At 36.6% G+C, this 20,592-nt stretch overlaps 2 protein-coding genes across 3 annotated transcripts in view; both read left to right on the top strand.

Annotated features, from left to right (window-relative positions):
• Nucleotides 1-54: 54 nt before the first annotated feature.
• Nucleotides 55-8,677, top strand: LOC125061191. 2 transcript variants are annotated; one of them, XM_047666434.1, is made up of 7 exons: nucleotides 55-341; nucleotides 1,396-1,566; nucleotides 1,917-2,221; nucleotides 3,094-3,238; nucleotides 5,105-5,219; nucleotides 6,203-6,336; nucleotides 6,679-8,677. In XM_047666434.1, exons 1-7 carry the CDS (start codon nucleotides 207-209, stop codon nucleotides 6,778-6,780), a joined length of 1,107 nt encoding a protein of 368 aa, XP_047522390.1. In that variant the 5' UTR covers nucleotides 55-206; the 3' UTR covers nucleotides 6,781-8,677. The 2 variants fall into 2 exon arrangements, with proteins under 2 accessions (XP_047522390.1, XP_047522391.1); XM_047666435.1 differs by having other exon boundaries at nucleotides 59-329.
• A 310-nt stretch (nucleotides 8,678-8,987) lies between these two features.
• The window catches only part of LOC125061157 (intraflagellar transport protein 88 homolog), a 25,602-nt gene continuing 13,997 nt past the window's right edge, over nucleotides 8,988-20,592 (top strand). Inside the window, exons 1-8 of the mRNA XM_047666381.1 lie at nucleotides 8,988-9,289; nucleotides 9,964-10,106; nucleotides 10,645-10,768; nucleotides 10,972-11,076; nucleotides 14,100-14,213; nucleotides 14,772-14,875; nucleotides 15,561-15,670; nucleotides 15,933-16,051. Coding sequence (XP_047522337.1) covers nucleotides 9,071-9,289; nucleotides 9,964-10,106; nucleotides 10,645-10,768; nucleotides 10,972-11,076; nucleotides 14,100-14,213; nucleotides 14,772-14,875; nucleotides 15,561-15,670; nucleotides 15,933-16,051 — 1,038 coding nt within the window. The 5' untranslated portion in view covers nucleotides 8,988-9,070. The remainder of the gene's footprint in view (nucleotides 9,290-9,963; nucleotides 10,107-10,644; nucleotides 10,769-10,971; nucleotides 11,077-14,099; nucleotides 14,214-14,771; nucleotides 14,876-15,560; nucleotides 15,671-15,932; nucleotides 16,052-20,592) is intronic.

Below are 20,592 nucleotides of genomic sequence, written 5' to 3'. Positions count from 1 at the left end.
TGCTGTCAAGCTCGCACTTATATACTAAAGATATATAGGACTTAAGATAGTGTGCGTTAGATTATACATAGTAATAATATAATACACATTACACAAACGTGTTTTTTATCTACCAAATCACCGAGTTGACTACTTCTATTCATTTGCTCGATTCGTTTATAATTAACTTTTATTTAGCCACTTATTTTAATATTTTCTAAACAAAAATGGCTCTCTGTGTTTGCAAATGCCTTAATGTAACAATAAATTGTGCTAAAGTAGAACAAATAAGTGATATTGAAAGACGGGACCTATCGTCGACCGAACAAAGAGATATTTTTTTCAATGAGGTACATAAATTGGTAAACATAATTCAACCTTGACTTTATAGAAGCGATAGATTTAAAATATTATGTGAAAATTAATATGAAATGTATGTTATTAAATCAAATAAAGTTTAAAGAGAATGTAATTATCTATGGAATGGTTCTATAAAGTGATTATTAGCGGATATATGAATAGACGCTAGTAAACAACAGCTACTTGAATACATTATTTTTAACAAAGGTTATTTTGGTAGCTTGTTTGTAGTTTCGCTTTCTATGATAATGTGGGCGTTATATAATGATCTCTCAAAGATGTTTTTATCAATACTTATACAGCGGTCGTGTATATTATTTCCAGTTTCCATACATAAAACTTTGGATGAAATACTTATAATAAATATTATTTACCGAGTTAAAAAAACTATACAAGAAACTTGTGAATTTTTCGCTTGTTTGTTTGTACCTGCATCATTGCTAATCTGCTAAAAAAATTCATAATAATAATTAAGTATTTTAATATGCACAAACTTGGAGCGGTCCTCACTAGATACATTTCCCCTGTTGATAAAGTCAGTGGAAGTCTATTTACTATTTTTCTAGGCTTCAAACTAAAAAGTTTGGTATGGCCATGTTATCATAAAAGGCAGGTCTTTTAAATAAAATTAAATCAAGCACATTGATTGGTAGTTTGCCCCCTATCTAAGTAGGTTGTTAATAATAATGGTTTTATTAACAGCCACACTAGTAGGTTATTTTTAATGAAAAAATTAAAAAAAATAATTACATAGTTTGAATATTTATTTAGCCTAAATTTGTAAAAATACAAAAGCCAAATAATTCCTTCATCTGAATAAACAGCTTTGAAACTAATTTCTGGTCATGGTTCACTTATTAAAAGTTGACTGGTCTAGATAGTAGCTGGGGTTTGAATACATGACTTCAGTGTTAAGAGCTACTTGCCTAATCACTAGACATGTTGTTATTTGGATACTTTACAGTTTTATAATAACTTTAATAATTCAATTTAATTGAATATAGTTCTTATACATTTCTGTTTCTAATAAAAGACTAATGAACTTGTTCTTTCTAGAATTTGATTTCTTGCCAACTGAGTACTTTGGAGAGTACAATCATTCAACCATCACTTATTAGCAGCAGGCCTGCTGGGCAGTGGTCTTTAGAATCATGCTTGGCATGCGGTGTGACATTTGTGGCTAAACTTCAAGAGAAAGATCTTGCCCTTATTAACACATCTTTACAGGTATTGTAAACTTTTATTTTATGAAATAAAAATATGAATTGGGTATAAAGTATTTTTAATGTTTAGTTAGGAAATGCTTATTCCATTATGTATTTAGGGGATCTAGATTATATAATAAACAAAGGTAAATAGTATTGTTATAGTATTTTCGAAGTTCATTTAATAGGTTAAATTTAGTTTTGTATAAGTACACTCTTCCTGACTAATGATAATTACATATTTGTTGATAAGTTAATGGTTTAAAATGTGTTGAATTATTACAATTTTACATGCTTTAGTTTAGTCACAATATTATTATTTAGTATATTTATTCTTACTAGATAATATAAAAGACAATATTCACTTCACAGACTACTCAAGAGAACATAAATAACTTGAAGAAATCAAGCAACTATTCCCCTGTATTTAACTTATTGGTCCCAGAATCAAATATTAGCATAGACTTCAAAGAAAATGTAGACACAAACAACATACTGAGTAACAAGACCAGTTTATCTTCAATGGCAGCAGTTGGTTTACGAAAGCAGCTAAATAAGTCTCTACAAAATCAATTAGAAACTATTGAAGAAATGGTCAGGCAATACAAAGAGCAGAAGTATGCAGAGTATGAAGCATACAGAGAACGAGCACAAAAGGAACACAAAATTTTAAGCAGGTACATTTACAAATATTCCACACTAGATATGCCCCGCGGTTTCATCTGCATTATTAATTATTCTTATCTCGCTTCTTCAGAATGTTAAATTAATTACATATGTTTTATATAAAAAATCTATAGAAAATAGATTGGTGTCAAAGATCATAGCTTGCTGACTTTGTTTTGAAGTATGTAGAGATTATTATAGATATAAGCTAGCTATTAATGAACTTTAATAACATTATCGTCCAATGATCAAGAATCGCGGGTGAAACCGCAAAGCACAGTGTGTTTATAAAAGAAGGTTATGAAACAAAAAACAAATTATGCTGACTGACAAATCTCATATTGCATGTATCATTTAAAAGCTCAGTTTTCACGACTAATAAAAATGTAAGATTATGTTACTAGGTAGAACTGAGTTAGCAACAACCAGCCAATAGTTTTAAGAACTAAAACTAAACATACTACTTCTTTGTTCGTTTTATCTGTATATTACAAAAGTTCCTTAAATGTAAACCTAATGAAAATGACGCCCGACTATGGTTTAAAAAATACCGGAGATTACGGTTTGTCTATCCCATCATCAGATCTTACCCTGATTGTAGAACCCGAGAAAGTGACTTCGAGAAGTCATACCAATTATTAAAAGAAACAATTCTAAGAATTCTGATTTAGGATTTCGAATTAGATAAAAGGATTTTTAGACATTATCTACCCAATGCATATCAGAATATTAAGCCATTTTTGAAGCTAATTTTGACATTTTAATTGTTAAGTGAGGTTGTATAGTCAATGTCACCTCACTTCTGTAAATTATGATCTTAACACTTGCAATGTCCTTTCCGTATGTATGACAGGTCATCCATAACATTCCTCATTTGTTCCAGTATAATAAGCAAAGCACAATCGAACGAAAGTGAAGCCTGGAACAGCAACGTGGTCAATGGGCCTCCTTCACCCCTCGCTCCTCCCCTTCAGAGGAGAAGGCTTTCGTCTATAAAAGACAGCAAAAAGTTCTCGCACAATATTAAGGTATGTTTACGGTGGTCTCCATAAGGCTTCAAACAATGCTCCAAAGCTCCAAATGTATTGATAATGTGAAACCTCTTGGGTTTTTCAAATCGGCTAATATGAAACATTAATTATTATATCTAAGAATGTTTTCGAATATTCTATGTACTACTATGTTTTCATTTTTTTTTTTTTTTTTTTTTTTTTTTTCGGTTATTTGCAATCAGCCCCAAGGCTATGAGCAAATTTTTTCTGTGGTGCTGTCATGTGGAGTGACTTCCCATTGGAAGCATCTACTCATCTTCTGTCTAGAGCTACTGCCGGTCTTCTAGCTCTAGAATATGGTGACGTTTTAGTCGACTCACATACTGTCTAATGGTGAGTTGGCGAGCAAGTGTATTCGGGTGACAGCTTAGCCGCTCTTTGTACTTAGCTGCCAGTCTCCGGATTTCTTCTTTGATTGTTCTTATGTTGAGGTGCTCGTGAACTTCGTTGTTTGTAATGTACCAGGGTACTTTTGCAACTGCTCTTAGGATCTTGTTCTGTTGTCGCTGGAGTATGTTTATGTTGGTATCACTTGCGCTGCCCCATAGTTGGAGGCCATATGTCCAAATGGGCTTAAGGATGACTTTATATATAAGAAGTTTGTTATCTAGAGAAAGTCTTGAGTTTCTACCTAGCATCCAGTAAAGGCTGTTGTACTTTAGCTGTAGCTCCTGCTTTTTACATTTGATGTGGTGCCTCCACGTTAATCCACGATCAATGTGTAAGCCAAGATATCTTACATGGTCGCTGTGGGGCAGAATACATTGGTCCAACTTTACAGGTGGGCAGTCTCCTCTTCTAAGGGTGAAGGTCACGTGTACTGACTTCGCGGCACTAGCTTTTATTTTCCATTTTTGCAGCCATTCGTTAACTTTGTCAAGGCCTTTCTGCAAGTCCTCTGATGCAAGTCCTGGGTCTTTATTGCTTGCTAATATAGCGGTGTCGTCTGCAAATGTTGCTGTGGTTATTCCTGGCAATAGCGGCAGGTCAGCAGTGTACAACGTGTAGAGCATGGGGCCGAGAACAGATCCTTGTGGTACCCCGGCATCAATGTTTTGAAATTCCGAAGTGGCGTCACCTTCTTTTACATAAAATATGCGATCCTCTAGGTAAGATTTGAATATTGGAAAGTAAGAGTGGGAAATATTCTGCTTGATCTTACATAGCAGGCCTTTGTGCCAGACCTTGTCAAATGCTTGTTGGATATCCAGAAATGCTGATGAGCAGTATTCCCTTTGTTCTAAGGACTTTCTTATGGCGTCACATACTCTGTGAGCTTGTTCCACTGTGCCATGGTATTGTCTGAAGCCGAATTGATGATCTGGTATTACTTTGCGCTCCACAAGGCTTGGCACAATTCTACGAAGTATTGTCTTTTCCAATACCTTGGAAAGAGTAGGCAACAGACTGATTGGTCGGTAGGATGTTTTTTCGGTCATCAGTTTGCCAGCCTTATAAATCATGATGATTTCTGAGATTTTCCACGCAACTGGGAAGTAGCCTATTCGTAACATAGCATTGAAGAGTATAGTGATGAAGATCAATGTTTTCATTTAAGTGAAAATTAACAAGAGAGCGATAAGGACAAAATATGCAAGCCTTGATTATTTTAATAAAGGTTTTTATTAATATGCTAATATTTCCCATTTTTTTTCCAAATAGGAGTTTTTGGACACTTGAAATAAAACTTTTTAATCATATAATTGTGAATTATATTATCAACATTATTTAATATCATAATAAAGTCGTGCTGATTTCAGTTCAAATAAATTTAAATGGCCTCACGGAAACCAAAGGCAATATTAGTTTTCGAAAAATATATGTAATAAAAAAAACTTTCAGGCCAGAGCTCAAATTCCTCAAGAAGAAGACTCCTTGGATGCTGAGGACATCTTCGACCTTGAAGGCATGGACTCCCGCAACATGGTGTCGGACTTTGATGATTATGATTCTGATCGTGAGTATTATTCGTTTTAATACATAGTTTGATGTTTATGTACTGGTTTACTTCTTTGCACACATTTAGCTTAGGAAAATAAATTTTAACCATTAAATATTTGAAACAAGTTTGGACAAAAATTGATGACATGTGTGAGACAGAAGGCTGATAAGCTGATGTCTATGAAATAAAAAATAATTAAATTATTGGATTATTGTTATTTTTTTTTTTTCAAAAGTTAATAATTGTAATTAATAGTTTTGTTTATTAGGTATGGTATGTCGATAACTGGTTCTTAGTATAATAGAAGCTTTCTTGCTTGATTTGCTGTTTTAAAAGAGTACCGAGAGTTTTTTACGCCAGCTTTTTCTCTCGGCCTACACCCTCTGTCTTCTTTGCCGATGAGTAGGGATGCCTTCAAATTTAATGACGTGGAATAAGTGATATATGTATCTTATGTTCCATAATAAATATTTTTTTTTTTTAAGAAGCCAGTGTAAATAAAGTACATATTATTAATAATAATAATGATAGCCTTTTAATTAAGATACTTTTACCTTTAAACACGTTTTTATTTCAATCCTCTTTAAGGTATCTGTGTTCTCTTTTTTGACAAAGGCCTCCTCCAACGCCATGCCTCTGCACTGTGAGACTCTCTGCTGTTTCTTTAATTTGGTCTATCCACCTTCTAAGTTGTCTTCCTCTTTTTCGTTTGCTATACCTTGGGCACCAGTTTAGTACTTTTTTGCCCAACTTTTCTGTTCCTCTTGCCATGTGCCCCGCCCATTTCCACTTTAGTTTATTTATTTTTATTGTTACATCCTTAGTAGTTTTTCTTAAAGCTGTATTCTAATTACTATTAATTACCTTTAAAAAAATTCTTCAACCTGATATAAACGGGACTAAGTATGTATTTGGTCACATATGCGATCTCTTGAGGCTTTCGAGTTAACAGCTATTTTATTTGTCTTGTTGAAAATAATTTATGTGTATGATCATAGCCGAGGGCAGCAACGACGAAGGCATCCACATCTCTCGGGGCCGCGCAGGCGCAGGCGCAGACGTAGCGCGCTCTTTGCCCGTCAACGTGCCCAACTTCCCCGAGAGGCACACGCAACTTGATCTCGCCGATTATGTGAGTCATGTCGCCATATTTTATTTCCTCTGTCTAATTAATTTACCTCAGATCTACGTTAATAGTTTATGTTTATAGCCAAGTGGAGTGATCAGGGTGTGCCTGACACACGGCTTTATATTTATATAGTATTATAGTAACACTATAATTAACAAAACACCACTTTTAACCTTTTAGACTAAAAAAAAATAAATTATTAATTTGCGCTAATATTTTGTTAGAATAGAATTTAAATAGAAATCAAGTCAAATTTTCAATGTTACACGACAATAAAAAAAAACTTTTATAAATAAGAGAGTTGAGAGAGAATAATATTGTTCTAACAAAAATAATGATAACCAGGAGGAGCCACAGGACATAGCGGCCAGCATCAAGGCATTGGCTCGTTCGGTCCACGGCGACTTTTTCGAGTTGCCCAGACCGCGATTTTCTACTCAAATCTAGTGGCATTCCGCCCACAGCTTCCCTTTAGATATTATCTCGATTTAAGCTCTGTGTCATGAATATGATCGCGGTCAACCAAACTGCTTCGAGTCTGCTGTTTATAATCTATGAAATGCCTGCATTCGCGTTTAGCATTTTGAGGCCAAAAGGCGTCTAGTCCAAAAACTTGAATTCATTGAAGAGGCTGGCAGATTCGTGGCTTTTAGCTTTGTTCATAAATAGTTTGGCGTTTAACGATTTATAATTATTTACAACAATACTAGTAAAACGGGCAGCCCATAATTGCAAATAGCAGACGCGGCGTCGGAAGCTCAAATCACGCTCAAACTTTAACCGGACATAGTACAAAGTGATAAGACTTCAAAAATGATCTCAAAAATTTCTCGCTTTAAACCGGAATCATATTTGTGTCACATTTGACCTACTCCTGTGGAAAATGAAGTCAATATAGTGTAACAGAGTGCTCGTATACATTGGTGCTTCGATGTGATCTGTGACCCTAACTCTGATCTGTCAGTTGTCAAATTGACGTCCTGCATAGGGATGTGACAATAGTTCTATAATCTATTGTTTGCACATTATTATGCCGTTAAGAAAGTTTAATTCATAGCTTATCTAGTTTTGCGAATGAAAACATGACTTTTTTTTATTTTGCATTTTATACTTAACATTTTGAAGTGTATGCACTAATTGAAATGTAGTTTATAAGCATGAGGCTATTAAAATAGTACCAAAAACATTTTTTCTTCATAGTACAGTGTTAATGAATAACTCAAAATTAAACTACATATTGTAATCAATAATGATATAAATCCGTTTATATAAGTGAATGTGGTAAAATATTTAATAAGGTTAATTCACTAGTGTCTTACCATGAGCGGTCAAGACAGGATCCAAGAACAAGAAAATAAATAATACCCGATTTAGCTATTGCATTGTCTTAATGTGTACCTTGCAACACTCGAGTAATGTTATATCAGTCAGTTTTTAATAGTCATGGTATCTCTCTGGTCTACAGTTGTACAAGAATCTTTTGGCACTTGAAAAATGTGTAAATGTGTGTACTACACAGATATTAACAGATGTTTGCTGTTTAGAAATATATTTCATCGTTCAATGTGACAAAAATACTTGTGAAACTGTATTTTGTACTATAAAAATTATAAATTGATGTAGTAGTAATTTTTGGGTGAAAATTAAATGTTGATGTGATTTAATTTTGTAAGTCAATGTGTGAATGATTATTGAGTGTTATTTTGTTATATGGGCTTTTTGAAAATGTGCTAATAGTCAAGTTTTTCAATTTACCTTTTTCGAATAAAAAATTGTATGATTGGTTTTCTTTATACAGACGGATAAACATAGACAAAGACACTTGACACACGGTTTGGTACATTTCCAAAAGCCCGCAAATTAATGAATCATAGTCATCTGTTAAACATCAATTCAGAGTTTTCTATTAGTTTATCATGTTATCCTAGTGATAAGTCAAAATTGTAAAAAAATGTTATCCATCATTTACTAGTCTTTAGGGTCACTTTAATAAATTTGACATTGCGTTTGAACTGATATTGTAAATAAGATTTCCTGAATGTATGGTCTAAAATTATACCCCATATTTTTATATCCACTATTTTGAATGGTAAACAGCAAGGTACTGAGGAGTGGGCAGAAGAGTGTTTAGTTAAGAATATTATTTGATACAAAGGTATATTTTAGTAAGTGTAATCGTTTATTCTGTAGTTTGTGGTCAGTGTCTTCCAACACTGTTTATATGTTTGTGTTTAGCGTAAGTGATATGTCGATTCAATAGTTTTTTTATGTTTTGGTGTGACGACAACGAGAAGGAACTTGATTGTAATGGATTACTGATTTATGGAATAAAAATGGAAAATGCCTCAAGTTTTTCTTTTAAACTTTCAATTCCTATTTTAATACCGTAGGAAATCAATAAATTGTAGTTGATTCTCATACATGGTAATTTATGTGGTACATTCGTAAAGCCTGCGTAGTTCCCAGTGAACTTCTGAGATTCTGGAAGGAGTAGACGGGCTTAGTTACCAAATAAGCATCTAAATGCGGTAATTAAGTCCACAGTATTCTATAAATACATGGTAGAAGTTTTATAATTTTTAAATTTTCACTTACAAATAAATTTTAAAAGCAGTCTGCAAGTTTTAGGTCTATGAACAATATTATTAACACAAACCTGTCAACTGTCACACTTGTTTTGGTTTCCGCGTATCCATGGTTACGGCGTCACAACACATTGACCCAATTTCTTTGGGTAATGTGTATTAAAATGTTAGGCTCAAGATTTAGTGTATCTAGGGGATTAGAGAAGCCAAGAACGGCAGTGGTGATAGATGACGATGACGACTTGTACGCGGGCTTCAATGATGTACCACCAGCTCTTGATACAAGGAGTATTCGTGAGGATACCGCTCTACAGCAAACGTTGAGAACGGCTGGTATTGGAAGACAAGCTCCCAGCAGGATGGGAACTGGGGTAAGTAAAGGCTCTCTACAATATAGCTCTAAGATGGATCACAGCGTAGTTTCGCTGCTCTTCTACGAGAAGAGCTGGTGAGACGGTTCGATGGGATTCTAGTGTTAACGTTAATTTAAAACTATGGCATAGGAAGCATTCGACAAATGTCAGTTGCATGTGTGATAAAATAAATTTTGTTTATCATGATCTTTGTAGCACATATACAAAATCATTAAGAAATAGGGTCATAAATTACTCAAATACATACGTACATGTTTATAGTCAGATTCGGTCGTGACGTGACGTTTAATTTTACGTTTATCACAGTTAAACCGATCCGTACAGATAGAATTATTAATCTACAAAAAACATTATTTAGCTTTTATATATCACGTAAATGGCCGGTCTTTCTGTTAAGAGAAGTTTCTCCCAGACAATCCAGTTTGGTATATTTTTAATGACTTTTAGAAAGTGATCGGTAAAAGACAAGTGTTACACTTATATGTCAAGACTGTTATGATAATTTACTATGTAGAAGAATTAATTTCTTCTAGGAAAATAAAATATAATATATCTTTGGCATAGATTTAATTCCCACTCGAACAAACGACTTTGAGTCGGCAACAGATTATAAGTGTTTGTCCTTTGATATTATTTAATATTATTCAGTCGACACATTAATTTCTACATAGATGTTTCGTATTGGTACCACGAGCCTCCGTGGTGGGTCCAGAGCAGGCACAGCTAGTACGAGGCCAGTTACCGCACACAGGGCCGCTGGCTACACTTCAACACTACGTGATACGAGTGCCAAGGAAGAGAAAAAGGAAGACACGTGAGTTAGCATTGCTAGTGACATAAGAGAGAAGATTAACATGCGTGCTTTTCAGAAATTAAAAGCGGTTAAGAAGTTTTACTTAACATTATTAGAAATAGTAGATCTCTTTAATAAATGACTAATAGAAATGTATTTGAGTTTTCATTTCGAACATAAGTAAAGTTGCTTTTTACGCACAATCAGTCAAAAGTAGGCATGCAAATTTCATATTAATTATCATAATGTCATAATAATACGAACGGTTAAAATATTTATAATTGTTGTCACAACTTATTATTTAAAAACTTTCCCACATAAAGTCACCGTGCCTTTAAGAATCTTCCCCTTGAAAGCATAACTTGGCAGTGATCAATAACTTCTGGGATGATGATTAAATAGTTTGATAGCCATGGCATAACAATTTTTTCGAATCGAATTGAAATTAACCTTTTAACAAAATATTAAAATAAATCAAAATATAAATTCACATCATGAGAACTAGCGATAATCTTAGACGAATAAAAATACGTTTTATAGAGTTCATTATGTATTTCAGGATAGAAGACAAAATAAAACAGATGGAGGCAAAAATAATGGTGCTCGTAGAAGAGTCGTGTATGCTCAGTGCTCGGACGGTAACAGAAGATGAAAGCAACAAGAGGGAACAAGAACTTACACAGGTGCTTATTTTTTATATTCATGTGTGCGAATAAAGAACATAATATTTTGGATAACAGCTTCCTCATTTTTCAGCTTCATGCACCTTACAAATAATATAATTATTTTTAAAACTACTATTTAAATTGTTTACGTAACCGTACGTCAACAATTTACATATTAAAAGTAAAAATACTATACTACATCTAATTTACCATTTAACCAGGCCTTAGCAAAAGCTCAAGAGGCTTCCGCGCTTGAAAGACAACTGATAAAAACTCAGGAGCAGGCCAATTTAGGAGATTCACATAATTTAGACCTCACTTTTTGTGTAAGTATTGTAAAAGTGTCTAATTTTTTTTATTTCATTGGTAGTTGGATTTTATGAAGTTAAAAGGTGATAAGTGTGTTTCTAATTTTTACGGATAAAACTTAAAAAAGATCGTTGCAAAAACAAAAGCAAATTAAATACATACACTAAGAGATTATTATATGTCATGTAAATAAGAACTCTACGCGAGACTTGGGTAATATAATTTTGATTACAAAATAGTCAATTGTATCCTATAAAAAATATTATCCATGTATGGCATAATATGCGCCAGATCCCTCCAAAAATGTATGTGGTGCAAATCTTAAACTAAAAAGGAATACGTGGTGAACTTTTCTTTACGTGTGTACCTTTTGTTGAATAACTATAGTCTATATGTATTTTTGCACTTCTTGCTAACCTTATCTAATTTAAAAAAATTCTCACAGAGGTTGCCTACAAGAGATCGAAAGCGATAAGGCCGCCAGTTCCCCTTCTTTTCATTTAATTATGTCAATTTTATTATATTTCTGTATGCAACGAAGTGTTAATACATAAAAATAAAATCCAAGTCTATTTTTTTTGTAACCTTTATGTTTACATGTATGTATTTTAGGTCATGTATTTTAGAAAAAAAAAAGCTTGTAAATACTGTTGATATAGCATTATGGCTGATTTACACAGGGTCAGTAGACAAGTCAGTCGCAGCGCAAAGTCGGCGCCGCGACTGACTTTAACTGTTTACATGAAGTAAGTAGTAGTGGTGCGTTTCTCACGATGAGCACACGTGTGTGAAGTCAGTGGGAAAAATGAATTCGCGAAAACAACTGAAACGACGATTTAATTATTTGTTGAAAAATGTATTTATTTATTTACAATAGCATTTTTTATAAAGCCGTCCAGTTCTTGAAACCACTTGACTTTTGGGACATTCCGTTCCGGGACGTTCCCACTAGCGCCAGATCTGGTGGATTTTTGTATCTTGTCGAGCTCTAAATAATATGTACTATGTAGCCCTTATGGCTTTAATTTTATTTTTTACTTCAGTAGAAGTGAGCCCTTCGATTTGCATTTGTTGAGCCATATTTTGCAACGCTGTTGACCGCATTTCTTTATTGCGGTAATTTAGGGATTTAATATCCCAAAGGCACTCGTTTTCGCCATATAATTGCACCAATTTTAAGGTTTCGTATTCGCTAAGCTTCATTTTTATCGCCAGCGAAAAAAACGTGGTCACTCTACTACGCAGCGGCAGTGACTAACCACGCACTGACTTGTCTGTTTACACGGGGTTTATTTGGCTGGCGCGGGGGTGCGCGGGTGGCGGGGGGCGCCAACTGACTTTAAAATATTCGTGTCCGAATATTCAAGTCAGCGCTGACTTCAAGCCACTGTACTGACTTCAAATCAGTTTACACAGGGTTTTTTTCGGGTCAGCACTGACTTGCCTCGAATTTTTAGTCAGTTACTGACCCTGTGTAAATCAGCTCTTATGGCTGATTTACACAGGGTAAGTAGACAAGTCAGTCGCAGCGCCAATGTCGGCGCCGCGACTGACTTTAACTGTTTACATGAAGTAAGTAGTAGTGGTGCGTTTCTCACGATGACCACATGTGTGTGAAGTCAGTGGGAAAAATGAATTCGCGAAAACAACTGAAATGACGATTTAATTATTTGTTGAAAAATTTATTTATTTATTTACAATAGCATTTTTTATAAAGCCGTCCAGTTCTTGAAACCACTTGACTTTTGGGACATATACGTTCCCACTAGCGCCAGATCTGGTGGATTTTTGTATCTTGTCGAGCTCTAAATAATATGTACTATGTAGCCCTTATGGCTTTAATTTTATTTTTTACTTCAGTAGAAGTGAGCCCTTCGATTTGCATTTGTTGAGCCATATTTTGCAACGCTGTTGACCGCATTTCTTTATTGCGGTAATTTAGGGATTTAATATCCCAAAAGCACTCGTTTTCGCCATATAATTGCACCAATTTTAAGGTTTCGTCTTCGCTAAGCTTCATTTTTATCGCCAGCAAAAAAAACGTGGTCACTCTACTACGCAGCGGCAGTGACTAACCACGCACTGACTTGTCTGTTTACACGGGGTTTATTTGGCTGGCGCGGGGGTGCGCGGGTGGTGGGGGGCGCCAACTGACTTTAAAATATTCGTGTCCGAATATTCAAGTCAGCGCTGACTTCAAGCCACTGTACTGACTTCAAATCAGTTTACACAGGGTTTTTTTCGGGTCAGCACTGACTTGCCTGGAATTTGTAGTCAGTTACTGACCCTGTGTAAATCTTTAGAGCTGATTTACACAGGGTTGTTGTAGTTGGCGCCACCCGCGCACCCCCGCGCCAGCCAAATAAACCCCGTGTAAACAGACAAGTCAGTGCGTGGTTAGTCACTGCCGCTGCGTTGTAGAGTGACCACGTTTTTTTCGCTGGCGATAAAAATGAAGCTTAGCGAAGACGAAACCTTAAAATTGGTGCAATTATATGGCCAGTTTGTACTCCGCAGGATCATCAAATCGCAATTGCTTCAGCGACAAAGCAGAGCCACCAGTTTCGTTTCTATCGTCAATCCATTTTCTTACCCATTGTCGTTTATTTTTATTTAATTTTATCTCATTTTCTACCATTTCTATTAACTCATTCAACAGCAAAATTGATAAATTTTTCAACAAATAATTAAATCGTCGTTTCAGTTGTTTTCGCGAATTCATTTTTCCCACTGACTTCACACACGTGTGCTCATCGTGAGAAACGCACCACTACTACTTACTTCATGTAAACAGTTAAAGTCAGTCGCGGCGCCGACGTTGGCTCTGCGACTGACTTGTCTACTGACCCTGTGTAAATCAGCCTTTACGTGAAAATTTATAATTTTAAAAGACATAAATAAATTTGAAAGAGTAGGAAGGGACTAAATAAGTAGCGTTCTTAGGCTGATTTTCTACAAACATTATATTTAAGAATTCGGACTTAAACTACTTTTAGTATTAAGTATATAATAATAATAATATAACTATTGAAATTTATAGGTGCTGTGCAACTTAGCAGACCAATATGCGCTCAACGAAATGTATACAGAGGCATTGAATACATATCAATTGTTGACACGGAATAAGTTATTCCCACATGCGAATAGGTTAAAGGTAAGTAAATATGGGTGAGGTAAGTTAGCGTAGTTAGCTTAAAGAATAATATTTTTAATATGTTTTATTTTTTTACACTCTTTATATTAGCTTCACCTGTATGTATGTATGTATGTATGTATGTATGTAACCGACTCCTTCGGACTCGATTTTGACCCACATTTAACGGACAGATTTAATTCAAACTTTGCGCACCTGTCAAAGATTAATGACAATGCAATAATCCGAAAAAAATATGAAAAAAATTAACTAAAAAATAAATAATAGTTTAAAAAAACTAGAGCACACGCTTTTAGTTTTTTTAAACTATTATTTATTTTATATTTAGTTTAGGACTTGTATAATTTTTCAGTGTTTCTTGTAATTTTTGTAGATTTGGTTATACACTTCCTGTACTACTCTTAATATTTATGTTTTTTAGCTTTTTCCTTACTAGGGTTGCCTGGAAGAGTTTGCTTGTTAGCGACCGTTGCATCCCTAATAATTTATGGTATTGGTTTATATTTTAATGTATCAAAGGTGAATCTCTGTGTCTTCTAATAATATAAATTGTCTCAGGTAAATATGGGAAACATTTACTTCAAGATGGGCGAACACCCTAAAGCGTTAAAATTGTACAGGATGGCATTGGATCAAACACCGACTGCTGAAAAAGATTTGAGGTATCATGTGGTACTATCAGCTTTATTATTTATTTATTTATAAAAACACTTCTGCCCTAACAGGCGACCCTAAATTGACAAAAGCGCATAATAAGTGAATAAAATTTACAGACGAAACAAAAAAAGCAAACAAATAATATAACTTTTTTCACTCAACGGACAATGAAAAAGGTCCGTGTTGAGTGTGTGTGTGTACAGTACTAAATGCTCCCCGCAATTTCCATGTGTTTAATCAATGTCTATTATAAGCACCGTGGTATATATTTTGGTCACGTTGCGGGTTATTTTTTAACCTTGATATCTTATTTATTTACAAAAGCTTGCCAACGCTGCGCACACTGATACTTTGGTACCAGAAACATAAAATACAATATTTAATGTGACAAGCGCTTATGTAGGCAAACAACAAACACGAAGATGTAAAAATAAATTTTCTTGCCAGTTTTTCTCCATATGAAACTACCTTTTGGAAAGGGAAGGTCTTTTTTTAAATATTTGTAATTCAGACTTTAAATTTAACTTTGATTTTAAATAGACCTAATTGAAATAAATGTAATGTATAAATATATTATAATAACTTTTTGACATTTTTAGAGCAACTATGGATGTTTTGTGAGATATTCATTGTAGTCAAATAATATCAAGGGCACTTCTTTTAATGTTAAATTGACTTTAATGTTTTTAGAATGAAAGTGATGCATAATATTGGATTGTTGTTAGTGCGCATGGGCAAGTTTCGTGACGCTGTTACGAATTTCCAACATATTATGCAGGAACAGGGTGATTTTCAGACAGGTATTGGTTTCAATCCTATGAATTAATCATCGAATAAATTTAAAAACATAAATATTTAAAATACTTTTTTTACACTGTTTAAACTTATTTTCCGTCTCTATCTATCAAATTGTGTTGTCGCTGTGGTGAAAAGAGACAGATCTATATCGATATATTCATTTGCTATACATACAAGAAGTACTTTTATTTTTATTACATGATACTTAATTTCTATAGAAAATTAACGGCACGTAGCGTTTACGATTGGTTTTTGTTATTACAGGTTTACACTTAGTATTGTGTTCCGTGGCTTTGGAAGACGCGGAAGCCGGTAAAGCGGCCTTCCACTCGATGTTGGACGTGGAGTTACCCAATTATCACCACGACATACCTATTGATGATGTAAGTATAACTTTTTTATATTAGTTCCAAGTACTATACTCTCATAATATAATATACATAATGGTTTTGCGACACAATTATTAAATATTATTTGATGTATATTTTTAGTACTAATATAAGAGATGGAAAAAAGTTCCTCGACGCAATGGCAGGCAGTAGAATGAAAAAAATGTATATATACATATATTCTCGCCAGATATAGGATCTTTTCTCCTGTCTTTTTTTAAAAACCTACCAAATCTGATTAAGTTGAGCATTTAAAAATATACTTTTACTAAACTATTATAATGACATCGAAGGGACTACTCATATTTGGTCGTAAAAACAGATAGTCGTAACAGCCGATGACGTCAATATTAAGTACCTAATACCTGAATTCTATATTCAGCCGGGACCTTTGATTTTGGTAAATATAACCGGTGTGTTGCTCTGACAGATGTCGTCGTAAACGGTTTTGACTGTATAGTCCTTTTCATGAAAGAAGTCCCCCAGACGCGGCGCTGCAATCGCATGACGTAATGTTGCCATTTATAAGTAAAAAATTTACCTATTTTATTTACATTTAGCAGATGTAATTTATCAAATAATACTATTTTCTGCATACTTCGATGAAACAATATTTATGTTATGTAAAAATTATATTTTTATTTACTTATATTAGCGGTGTTCTACCTACTTACAGGGAAAAGATGAGAAAATAGGGTAAAGTAAAGCAATACAATTTTTTATTCAGAGTTTTAATGCATAATTGTTGGGCAATTTTTTCGAAATACACGCCGCTGTTATACCTTCGTTTGTAATTCTTGTTACAGTTTTCTTTGACACACCTGCAATTAAATTATGAACAGTTAAAAATAATAGTAAGTTTATGATGAAATTATATAGTTTCATCACGTTATGTATTTGTTCAAATTTGTCGCAAAAACGAATTTATATCATAAAAGTCCCATCAATACAGCAAAAAATTATTAAGTAAATGGCAACTCTAAAAAGTACCCGTTATGGCGGCAACTCTCTTCCGAACATTGTTTAGTGGTATTAAAACACCTTGATTCTTATGTTCCGCTTCACAGAACTCTTTCACCTTTAATATAATTTCTCGAGCCGAACTTTTTACAACTTTTGGCATCTTCAAAATGCACTAAGCTAGTTAAAAATTCACAAAAATCTACCACAACAAACGAACTTGATAACATCGACGAATGACAACATTGCCGACCTGTCAAATTTAGTTCCAAAAATCACCGCGGGACTTCTTTCATGAAAAGCACTATAGTTACATTATCAAATTATATAGGTTTTATCACAAATTAAAACGGCACTTTATCTGCGCGCAAAACAACTTTTAACTTATGATTATCGAACCTTTAATGTTATGGAGCACCTTACTTTTAGTTTAGTATCAATTTCATTTATAAAATTTAATCGTCTTCTATAAAAAATATAAAGTTCTTGAATTGGACAATAAATAGATTCGTAGATAGTACAAAAATATTCCTCTTTCTATCCTGAGTTTTTGAATTTTTTTTTTTTTTTTATAAAACAGGGGGCAAACGGGCAGGAGGCTCACCTGATGTTAAGTGATACCGCCGTCCATGGACACTCTCAATGCCAGAGGGCTCGCGAGTGCGTTGCCGGCCTTTCAGGAATCGGTACGCTCTTTTCTTGAAGGACCCTAAGTCGAATTGGTTCGGAAAAACCTCAGTGGGCAGCTGGTTCCACATAGTGATGGTGCGCGGCAAAAACTGCCTTGAAAAACGCTCAGTTGTGGAACGGCGGACGTCGAGGTGATACGGGTAGAATTTCGTATTCTGTCTCGACGTCCGATGATGAAATTCAGCTGCAGGTATTAATCCGAACAACTCCTCTGAACACTCTCCATGGTAAATGCGGTAGAAGATGCAGAGTGACCCCACATCTCTACGCAACGCCAAAGGATCAAGCCGCTCGGAGAGGGATTGGTCATCGACGATTCGAACCGCTCTGCGTTGTATACGGTCAAGTGGAAGGAGCTGGTACTGGGGAGCCCCCGCCCAGAGGTGAGAGCAGTACTCCATGTGGGGCCGAATTTGCGCTTTATATAATTGCATGCGGTGGCCCGGAGTGAAGTACCGCCTAGCCTTGCTGAGCACACCAAGCTTTTTGGAGGCTAATTTAGCCTTTCCCTCCAAGTGACCGCGAAACTGAGCGTCGTTCGATATGTCAACGCCAAGTATTCCAATGCTGGCTGTGGCTTTAAGAAGAGTGTTTTCGAAAAGAGGAGTGGCGACAAAGGGTGTTTTTTTAGCGGAAAACGCGCAAACTTGTGTCTTCTTGGGGTTAAATTGGACTAGGTTTAGTCTGCCCCAGTCTGAGACTCCACGTAGTAGAGTTTCGACTTCAGACACAAGTTTGTTCCGGTACTCATCGACAACTGCCCGAGAAATACCTGCCCGGCCAGTGTAAAAAGTATCCCCAGTGCTGTCATCCGCATAGCAATGAATGTTGCTAAGTTGCAACATATCATTGATATGCAGAAGAAACAGGGTCGGGGATAGAACACAGCCTTGTGGGACCCCAGCGTTCACGGGTTTAAGGTCGGAACATGCTCCGTCGATGACGACCTTGATGCTCCGATCGGCCAGAAAGCTGGAGATCCAATCGCATAATTTCTCGGGTAGCCCATAGGCTGGAAGCTTCGAGAGCAGTGCTCTGTGCCACACCCGATCGAAGGCTTTCGCTATGTCCAAACTTACCGCCAGCGCCTCCCCCTTGGACTCAATTGCCTCTGCCCACCTATGTGTAAGGTATACAAGGAGGTCACCAGCCGAGCGACCACGACGAAAGCCGTACTGAGAATCGCTAATCAACTGGTGGCCCTCTAGTTACCTCAAGAGCTGGCTATTAATAATGGTTTCCATTATTTTGGAGAACAAGGAGGTTATAGCTATTGGGCGATAGTTGGACGGATCAGAGCGATCGCCTTTTTTTGGGATCGGATGTATCGAAGCGGTCTTCCAGCACTTCGGGACAGTGCCGAGCAAGTACAGGTACCGGAAAAGGCGCGTTAAGACCGGAGCCAACTCAGGAGCACAAGTACGCAGCACAATTGGGGGGATACCATCCGGTCCGCTAGCACAAAGCACAAAGCACTATCTTCCTTGGACATTCATATGTCCAAGGTAGATAGTGCTTTGCGCACGGCACGTTGCTGGAATGTGATTTCCAGCATCGAAGAATCACACCGCGAAATGGTCGGTGGTGATCTCCCTCTGTCATCCAAAGTCGAGTTGGACGCGAAGAGACAGCCCAAAAGGTCGGCCTTCTCCTTCGCAGTGTGGGCCAGAGAGTCATCCTCCCTGTGCAGTGGCGGAATGGCGGGCTGACAAAAATTCCCTTGGACAGCTTTGGCGAGAGACCAGAAGGCTCGAGTCCCTGAAGGGAGTTGGGCCAATCTCTCGCCAAATCTGGCAATGTGCTCTGACTTTGCCTTAGTGATTTCCCATTTGAAGGACCTGGAGGCTGAGTTATATGCTGTTTTGAGTTCGCTGGTATTGGCATCACGAGATTTCGCCGCTTCCGCCCATGCCTTAAAGCATTCTCGCTTTCGACGTGAGGCCGCCTTGCAAGAACGTTTAAACCAGGGCTGAGACTTGCCACCGATCGGCACCGCAGAAAATGGAATAAAGAGTTCCATGCCCTGCAGAACCACTTCGGCGACAGAGGCGGCGACGGAATCTGGAGCTTCCGGCGAAAAGCACATAGGCCCCCAAGGGTAGGACGCAAAGAAAGACCGCATCCCGTCCCAATCTGCTGACTTGTAGTGCCAGATACGGCGACAACCCATAAAGCGGGGCCGTGAAGGGCGCGTAGATGGCACAGTACTCCGGACCACACAATGATCTGATGAACCCAATGGCGGGTCAACAGAGACTTGATAATTCTCCGGATGTGAAGTCAGCAGAAGGTCCAACAAAGAGGGTTTATGACCATCCACATCTGGTATTCGCGTAATCGCAGGGACCATTTGTGTCAGGTCGTAGGCTAAAGCAAAGTCGTGAAAGGATCTTCCCGCGTGATCGGTGGTTTCAGAGCCGAGCCAATCGGCATGGTGGGCGTTAAAATCGCCAAGTATCACGCTTTCAGCGGTAGGAACCCTTTCGAGCAGGGAATCTGTAGCCATTGGATGTGCTCAATGAGTCGGTCAGTTTCGGTATTTCCGCTATGGGACCTATACAGGCATGCGTAGAATCGCGGATGGTCATCGCAGTCTACGCGCAGCCAGAGGTTAGATAGGTCCCTTCCTTCAAGCGTCCCGAGGCGACGAGAACAGATATCCTCTCTGACGTACACGCAAACTCCCGCCCGTGGCACAAATGAATGTTCCAATTTGTACCCCGGGTAGGAGAGGTAGGAAGTATCAGCCGGGGAGGAAATCTGAGTCTCGGTAAGAAAGAGCAAGGCCGGCTTCGCAGTCTCCAAATGGTAGTGGACTGCGTTGATATTGGAATTGAGCCCCCTAACATTCGTGAAGTCCACGGCGAGCGTTGAATTGCTCCGTT

This window comes from Pieris napi, chromosome 23 (assembly GCF_905475465.1).
Source record: "Pieris napi chromosome 23, ilPieNapi1.2, whole genome shotgun sequence".
In the NCBI taxonomy this organism is placed as follows: domain Eukaryota; kingdom Metazoa; phylum Arthropoda; class Insecta; order Lepidoptera; family Pieridae; genus Pieris; species Pieris napi.
The sequence above is the reverse complement of the archived record's forward strand: the minus strand, read 5'-3'. Positions and strand labels throughout refer to the sequence as shown.